Source organism: Trichechus manatus, unplaced genomic scaffold (genome assembly GCF_000243295.1).
Source record: "Trichechus manatus latirostris isolate Lorelei unplaced genomic scaffold, TriManLat1.0 scaffold00003, whole genome shotgun sequence".
In the NCBI taxonomy this organism is placed as follows: domain Eukaryota; kingdom Metazoa; phylum Chordata; class Mammalia; order Sirenia; family Trichechidae; genus Trichechus; species Trichechus manatus.
In genome coordinates, this window is record NW_004443939.1 from 15,358,791 (window position 1) to 15,368,151 (window position 9,361).

General features: G+C 36.6%; 1 protein-coding gene across 1 annotated transcript in view; it reads right to left on the reverse strand.

Annotated features, from left to right (window-relative positions):
• Positions 1 to 1,409: 1,409 nt before the first annotated feature.
• The window catches only part of RPE65 (retinoid isomerohydrolase RPE65), a 28,749-nt gene continuing 20,797 nt past the window's right edge, over positions 1,410 to 9,361 (reverse strand). The window contains exons 11-14 of the mRNA XM_004369044.1: positions 4,237 to 4,351; positions 4,045 to 4,139; positions 3,819 to 3,930; positions 1,410 to 1,914 (exon numbers count right to left, since the gene is read on the reverse strand). Of these exons, the coding sequence (XP_004369101.1) occupies positions 1,763 to 1,914; positions 3,819 to 3,930; positions 4,045 to 4,139; positions 4,237 to 4,351 (474 nt within the window). The 3' untranslated portion in view covers positions 1,410 to 1,762. The remainder of the gene's footprint in view (positions 1,915 to 3,818; positions 3,931 to 4,044; positions 4,140 to 4,236; positions 4,352 to 9,361) is intronic.

Genomic DNA, 9,361 nt, shown 5'->3' on the forward strand with positions numbered 1-9,361 from the left:
AGTTGTAGGAATTTTCTTAAATTTAGAGACTTTCTTAAGTCTTAAACTTAGTAATTATTCAGTAATTTATTTTATGCATTTTTTTTAAAAAAGATATTGGTAAGCAGCCTTCTTTGTGGAATTCTGTCCACGTCTAGAGACAAAAAACAATGTGCTGATGTTTATCTGCAGTCACATATTGCATGTAATTCACCAATATTTACCCTTTCCTATCTTAAGATTTCTAGTTCTATTTAGGAATTATCCACAAAGAAATTGAGATTATATTTTAAAAAAATCCACAGAGGAAAAAGACATAAAAGACCAGTACCCAAATCTTAACAGTAGTTGAGCTGAGTTCTGCATGATTTTACTTTGTAATTGTGACTTTTCTGTATTTTTAGATTTTCTTTAAGAAGCAGGTATTAATGAGTACTTATAATGAGAAAAATAAATGAGTGTGCATTTTATCTAAATAAAGAAACTAAATGGATGATCAAGTACCCTGGTTAGCCTGTTCCTTCAAACTATTTTTACCTAGTCCTACACCATGCTGTTAGTCTTAAATATGAAATGTGAAATACATAATCCTCTGAACATAAAATAGATATCAAGATTGAGAGAGAATAAATTTTTTATGAATCTCCAGATTTTCTCAGAAGCATGTAGTACAGAAGAGAGAAAAGTAATTTTTAAAACAAAAATGCTTAAAATGTATTAATACCTGAAGAATATTTCTCTTTTTCTCTCGTCAGTCAAATGATCACACTGTGCTTAAATATAATTAAACAGAAGAGACAACAAAGTATAACCTCCCAACATTATCCCATATGCTGATATTAAGTAGGAATTATATTTGTATTTTATACTGTTTAAAATAAAAATTGCTGTCACTAGTATATGTACTTGCTTCGATGTTACATAAACTTTTAATATATAACTTAAATCTGAGACTTCATTTGGTTGAAAGCCCTTAGTTGATTACACATAGGTTTTCTCATTGTAAAATCAGAAATAGTAATAATTGCCTATATTAAATGGAAATGTTAAAGTTCACAAAGTTTGAGAATCTTTAAGCAATTACTATGCAGCATATGCCTGTTCTTGGATGATGGTCCCTGGTTTGAGAAAAAGTTTGGTCTGACATTTAGGTACTAAGCCGTTTTGCATGATACCAACTTGACTCAGCAAAGCCACATATAAATCAGTTGTAGAGGACTTTGGCTTTAAATGTTAAAAAGATAATAGGAATAGATAACCAAAACAAACAAACAAAAAAACCAAACCTGTTACCTTTGAGTCAGTTCTGATTCATAGTGACCCTATAGGACAAAGTAGAACTGCCCCATAGGGTTTCCAAGGAGTGCTTGGTGGATTCCAGCTACCATGCTTTTGGTTAGCAGCCAAGCTCTTAACAATTACTCCGTAAGGGCTCCTAAAATGCACTTTCATAATAGGAATAAAAAACAGTTTAATAAGTTCACATTCAATTCCTATTTGATTGTCAAAGAGTTTTTCAGATGTGGTCTGTCTGTCTCAGAGAGAAAGTATGATTATCTAAATATGTACCTTTTTTAAAGGGATTGCTTGCTCAGCTGAGTGCTTTCTGTAAAACATTACAAAATTGGGTGCAAGTTAAAATTGGGTACAAGTTAAAACTGTGATATACTACAGCTAAAATTGAACAGAATTTGATTGCAGACTAGAAGGTATGTTTTTCTTGGTTTTGTCACAACAATTTAAAAAAGGCAAGCAGAAACTCCAGTGTCTTGCTAGAATATGGTCAGGATTTTTTGAACAGTCCATGAAAGGTGACAGGGATGTTAATCTCCACTTCTGCCCTGGCAACTTCACTCAAGTCCTTGGCACTCAGAATCAGGAGATAAGCAGGCTTTTGTCCTGCCCCAGGGCTCACCACTATGCTCAGAACCACACCTGTTAATCAGAAGTAGATAAGGTAGAGTTTTATAAAAGCCCAGGGCCATAGATAAAATGTCATGAAAAATACAGGAGCCATTACACTGACAAATAAAGAAAACTAGATGGGAAACCATGTGACTTGACATCTTGTTTTGACTTTTTCACCACCTGGCTTTGTGACCATCCTGAAGGGGTGTTTTAAATTCTTCATGTTCCCTAGACTATAAGCTCCAAGATGGGAGTGACCATATCTGTTCTGCCCACTGTTGCATCCCAATAAACCAAAAAAACCAAACCCCATGCAGTGGAGTCGACTCTGACTCAGAGCAACCCTATAAGACAGAGTAGAACTGCCCCATAGGGTATCCAAGGAGCAGCTGGTAGATTCGAACTGCTGACCTTTTGGATATCAGTACATAGTAGGTGTTATAGATTGAATTGTATCTCCCCAAAAGTTATGTTGAAATCTAAACCCCTGTACCTGATCTTCTTTGGGAATAGGGGTTTTCTTTTATTATGTTAATTAAGTCATATCAGAGTAGGGTGGATGCTAAAACTAATCACTTCTGAGTTGTTAGTCTTGTTGTTAGTTGCTGTCCAGTGGATTCTGACTCATAGAAACCTCTTGTGTGCAGAGTAGAACTGCTCCATAGGATTTTCAAGGCTGTGACCTTTCAGAAGCAGATTGCCAGGCCTATCTTCTGAGGTGCCTCTGGGTGGGTTGAACTGCCAGCCTCTTGGCTAGTAGTCGAGTGCTTAACCATTTGCTTCAATCATTTCTGAGAAGTGTCTTATGAAAAGAATAAAATAGACATAGAGGCACGTATACAGGAGGAAGACAGATGCCATGACCTGCCTACAAGCAAAGCAACACCAAGGATTGCTGGCAGACACCAGAAACTAGGAGAGAGGCCCACAGAAGATATTAATACAGCCAAGACCCTGATTTAGGCTTTCAACCTCCAGCACTGTGAAAAAATAATTTTCTGGTCTTTAAAGCTACCCACTTGTGGGTTTTTTTTTTTTTTTTATGGCATCACTAGGTAACTAAAACAGTAGATGCTCATAGAATACTTATTGAATGCATGAATGAATGTACCTACTTCAAAACAATGTCTTGGTAATCAAATAAAAATGTATATTAAGGGGCTTTGAAACAGTAAGGTATAATATTTCTATAATGTCTAACACCTAGCTAGAGTCTTATTTCTTTCAAACAAAATGAGGACAAATCTTTTGCAGTTGTGACTTAATGGACTGTACATGTAAATTTGCTTAGCATGAAATGGCTCCACAATTGTGTATTTTATTCATTTTTCTTTGATTTTTCATGTATTAATTTTAGAAACCCTATCTACCACCCTGTCTCAGCTAACCAATAGTAACTAAGAATGATGTTTTGCAGTTGAGTTACTATACTATAGGCTGTAACTTTGGAACCCTTTCCAGCCCAATTTACTGAAAGAACAAACCAAGGTGAGAATCACAAAACCACATTGTCATTCTCTTTGATTAGTTAAGATACTCAATTTTCCTCCTTGGAAATCTATTCTTTTCCAGAAATATATCTAGATCAGGAAAGATAAAAACCTAGAACTTGTGCTGCCTTTCATCCTCCTTCTCTCTCATCTGGAGCAGACATTGATAATTCATCATAACACCAAATGGTGCCTTAGCATTTTTTCCAACTCTTGCAAACTTTTTCAGCTAGCCACTACTAATCAATGAGACCTGACCATAAAACAAAACTTATTTGCTATCCATCCCTTTTTTAAACTCCTTAGTGCTGTCCCATTCAGTGGGATTAAGGGTCATTTCTGAACATTAGGGCATAATCAACCTAACTCTTCTCCTAGTGGACCAACATATAGAAGTCCAGTAAAGAGGAAATGTTCAGACACATCCATTGTTTTCATTACCATCATCTTCTTCCATGGCATCTGGGTGAGAAACAAAGATGGGTTCTGATGGGTATGAATCAGGCTCTTGCCATACCCAAGTTTCTTTAGTTTTGACGTTCAGTTTACAGAGCTGCTTGTAAGAAAGAAAAACAAACAAATAAATCAATAAATCAGTAAATATACTTCACTTGACCAGCATATGACTCAAAGTACTATGCCAATATAAGTAATATAGATTAATTACCCTGTCTGGAACAAAGTGATTCAAGCCAAGTCCATATGCGTAAGTATAAGGTTTCCCACCATACTTCTGGTAATTGATTTGAGGAAACTCAAATGCTACAAAATAGAGCACAAGCTTAGGAAAACTTAATTCATCTCTTTAAATGGAGTCAACCTGTCCCTTCTGTGTGAAGTTTTCTCTAGATTGTCTCACCTTGGCGTGGGCCTGCAAAGAGAACCTCAGGTTCCAGCCAGATGGTCTCATCGCTGCACAGAATTGCAGTGGCAGTTGTGTTGGGCAGCGTGACTAAATTCTTGCCTGTGTCAGCCTAGGAAAGAAGATAACAGAAATTTCAGTGAGCAGGAAAGAAAACAAAACAGCCATAAATGCAGTCTTTCCGAGTTTTGTTTCTGGATTTCTTCATTTCTTAGGTCAACATGCAGTTATAGTTAGGATATATTTTCAGTTTGTTTGAAAACACACACACACACACACACACACATACACACAGAGTTATGTTGTCAAAAAGAACCAGGTTATAGAAAAACTACTGAACCAGATGTTTTCTAAGGCCTCTTGTTACACACACACACACACGCACGCACGCACATGATTTGGCAGATTATCTTTGGAAAGGAATGGATACCATGAGTTCTTTCTAAGAAAACATTCATTTATTAATACTGTCAACAAATATTTGAGTACATATTTTGTGCTAGACTCTGTTCTAGGCATTTAGTTTATTTCAGAGAATAAAATCCCTGCCCTCATGGAACTTACATTCTAATTGGGGGAGATAAACAACATACAATAAATATAATTGTATGAACTGTATAAATGAACTATATACCATACTATGGATATGGGGAGGGAGTAGAACAGATTAAGGGGGAACGTAAGTGTGAAGGGTGAGTGGGTGGCAGTTTTAATAGGCTGCCAATGTGGGCCTCATTGAAAAGGTGACATTTAAGATCAATCTGGTTGGAGATGAGGAAGTTAGCAGTGCAGATAGATATCTGAGGAAGAGCATTCAAGCAGAGAGAACAAACAGCACAAATGCCTGAGGCAATAGGATGCTGCTTGAGGAGCATCAAAGAGGCCAGTGTGGCTGGAACTGAATGAACAAGGGGAGAAAAGCAGGAGAGGAGGGTAGAGAGGCAAAGAAGCCAGATCGTATAAAGACTCATAGGCCATTGTGAAGACTTAGTCTTTCTTTCTGAGTGAGAGATAGGAAGCCATTGGAAGGTGTTAAGCAGAGAAGTATCATGTTACACTTATTTTTAAAAGAATCATTTGGCTGTTCTGTTGAGCCTACCCTTAGGTGTAGGGAGATGCAAGAGTGGAACCAGGGAAACCAATTAGATGGCTTTTTTGACACTCCAGTTAAAAGAAAACAGTAGTTCAGCCTAGAGGAGTAGCATTGGAGCTAATGAGAAGTGGAATATAGAGCCAATAAGATTTCCTGATGGATAAATTACAGGGCAAGGAAGAAATATGGCATTAAGTGAGAAGTCAATGGTGACTCCAAGATGTTTGGCCTGAACAGCCAAAAGGCTGGTGGTGTCACAACTAAGATGGTGACTACTGCAGGTAAGGTAAGTTTCTGGTGGAGGAAGAGAAGAATTTGAAATTTTGTCATGGTAAGCTCTTGAGATATCCACTGGAGATGTGGATTTTGCAGTAGGATAAAAGAATCTTGAAATTACGATTAAGTTGGATTCCCATCTCTCCACTCCAATGGTAAGCTCCCTTAACACTCTTTTTTTTCCCCCCTTGGCTCCTGTTTCTGTCTCCTCTCTCTCTTCTTTCCCATACCTATCTTAGCTCCACACATCACAACCATCCCTCTCCTTCCTGCCTGTCTGCACCATGCTCTGAACATCACACCCCCGAGCAACACAGGCACGGCCTATTGGAATCTGCCCTGAACTGACTCCTGGCTCCCTCTTTTGGCCGTAATACGTGCTAAAAACAACCCATCCCAGCAACTCCCCTTCAGCTGGACCTGCCCTGCTGCACCATACTTGAGCCACTGGCCCTGCCTATTGGTCAAGGAAGTGAAAAGTATCATGCCCACAGATGAGCAAACAACAAAGAACACACAGCCCGCCTGTTCAGACATAACCAAATAAAACAAAAAAAAACAGGACAAAACAAACAAATTTACAATCAATAAACAAGGAAAATAACTACCGAATGTTCCGAAGACAGCAGAAAATATCAAAACATATTAAAAAAAAAAACAGAACAGGATGGTTCCAGGAGGCATCCAAAATAAAACACCAGATGACTTTCCAGTGGAACAAAAGGCACTAGAAATACCTGATAGGGAATTCAGATCTTTAATATTCAGAGCTATCCAAGAGTTGAAGCAAAAAGCAGACAAAAATGAGGAAAAAAAATAGACCACTTCATGGAAAAGGCAGACAAATTCATTGAAAATACAGACCAAAAAAATGGAAGTATTCAGGAAAATAATACAGGAACAAAATGCCAAAATAAATTCACAACTAGAAATTGTACAAAAACAACAATTAGAAATCCAAAAGATAAACGACAAGATTTCAGAAGTGGACAGTGTCAAAGAAGGGCTGAGGAGCAGGTTTGAAACAATAGAAGACAGGATCAGCGAAATTGAAGACAAATACTTGGATACAACTCTATTTGAGGAAAAATCAGAAAAAAGAATGAAGAAAAATGAAGAAACCCTGAGAATTAAGTGGGATACAATCAAAAGCAAAAATCTGTGAGTGATTGGAGTTCCAAAACGGGGAGAAAATGGGAAAAAGAGAGGATCGTTGAGGAATTGCTGACATAAAACTTCCCTAATATAATGAAAGATGAAAAGCTGAACATCCAAAAAGCTCAACAAACCCCATATAGGATAGACCCTAAAAAAAAATCACCAAGGTGTGTCATAATCACACTTGCTAAAACCAAAAACAAAGAAAAAATCCTGAGAGCAGCTCAAGAAAAATGAAAAGTTCCATACAAAGGAGAAACAATAAGACTAAGCTCCAATTATTCAGCAGAAACCATGCAGGCAAGAAGGCAATGGGATGACATATATAAAACCTTGAAAGAAAAAAATTGCTAGCCAAGAATAATATATCCTGCAAAACTCCTGTTCAAATATGGTGAAATTAGGACATTTCCAGATAAACAGAAATTAAGGGACTATGTTAAAACCAAACCAAACTTACAAGAATTATTAAAGGGAGTCCTTCGATTTGAGAACAAACAATATTAGACCACAGCCTGAATCTAGGATGCAAGATTAGCCAGATACCAACGTAGGAAATGAACTCTCAAGGACTATCCAAAACCAAAAGAATTACAAACAGGGAACCAGAGAGGTTAATCTGTAAATGACAACAGCATCAGAACAATAAAAGAGGGAATAAACAGTGTACGTATCGAACTTTCTAATGGAGAGGAAGGCAAGGCGATACCAAGTAATAATAGACTGGTTCAAACCTGGGAAGATAAGGGTAAATTTCAAGGTAACCCCAAAGAAAGTTAACAAACCTACTCATCAAAATAAAAAAAAAGCATAAACTTTCAATAAAAATAAAATCTACAAAAATAAATGAAAAAAAATCCACAAACAAAAGGATTCAGCACAGGAGAGTAAGAGGAACAAAAAAAATGTCAGCACCACCAAAAAGGAAAAAAGCATAAAAATGACAGCAATAACTACATGGAGCATTAATGGCCTAAATGCACCCATAAAGAGACAGAGAGTGACAGAATGGATTAAAAAAAGCAGGATCCATTGATATGCTGTCTACAAAAGACACACCTTAGAAACAAAGGCATAAATTTATTAAAAATCAAAGGGTGGAAAAAATATATCAAGCAAACAGCTACCAAAAAGAGCAGGAGTGGCAATAATAATCTCAGAAAAAATAGACTTTAAAACAAAATCCACCGTAAAAGACAAAAAGGGCACTATATAATGATCAAAGGGATGATCCATCATGAAGACATAACCATAATAAACATCTAAGCACCCAATGACAGGGCTCCAAAATACATAAAACAAACTAACAGTACTGAAAAGAGAAACTGACAGTTCCACAATAATAGAAGACTTGAACACATCACTGTTGGTAAAGGACAGAACAACAAAGACACAGAAGAGCTAAAGGGCACAATCTGCCAACTTTCACTCATAGACAATATAGAAAACTCCACCTAACAGCTGCAAAATACACATTCTTTTCCAACACACATGGAACTTTCCCCAGAATACACTACATCTTAGGTCACAGAGCAACACCCAACAAAATTCAAATCATTGACATAACACAAAGTATCTTCTCTGACCACAACACCATCAAAGTAGAAATTAACAACAAGAACAGCAAGGAAAAAAAATCAATTACATGAAAACTGAATAACACCCTGCTTAAAAACCACTGGGTAATAGAAGAAATCAGAAATGGAATAAAAAAATTCCCAGAATCAAATGAGAATGAAAACACATCATACGAAAACCTTTGGGACACAGCAAAGGCAGTATTCAGAGGTCAATGTATAGCAAAAGATGCACACATTAAAAAAGAAGAAAGGGACAAAATCAAAACATTATCTACACAACTCGAACAAATAGAAAGAGAACAGCAAAAAAAAAAAAAAAGCCCACAGCCACCAGAAGAAAGGAAATAATAAAGATCAGAGTAGAAATAAATGAAACACAATAGAAAGAATTGACAAAACCAAAAGTTGGTTCTTTGAAAGGATCAACAAAATCGACAAACTGCTGGCAAAACTGACAAAAGAAAAACAGGAGAGGACACAAATAACTCAAATAGGAAATGAAATGGGGGACATTACAACAGACCCGACTGAAATAAAAAGGATCATAACAGAGTATTATGAAAAATCATACTCCAACAAATTTGAAAACCTAGAGGAAATGGACAAATTTCTAGAAACACACTATCTACCCAAACTAACACAAATGATGTTGAAAATCTGAACGGACTCATAACAGGAGAAGAGACTGAAAAGGTAACAAAAAAACTCCCAACAAAAAGAAGCCCTGGCCCAGATGGCTTCACAGGAGAATTCTACCAAACATTCAAAGAAGAGCTTACACCAGTACTACTCACACTATTTCAGAACACAGAAATGGAAGCAATACTTCTGAGTTCATTCTATGAAGCCAGCATAACCCTGATACCAAAACCAGGCAAAGACACCACAAAAAAAGAAAATTACAGACCAATATCTCTCATGAATATAGATGCAAAAATTCTCAACAAATTTCTAACCAATAGAATTCAGCATCATATCAAAAAAATAATACACCACGATCAAATAGGATTCATAC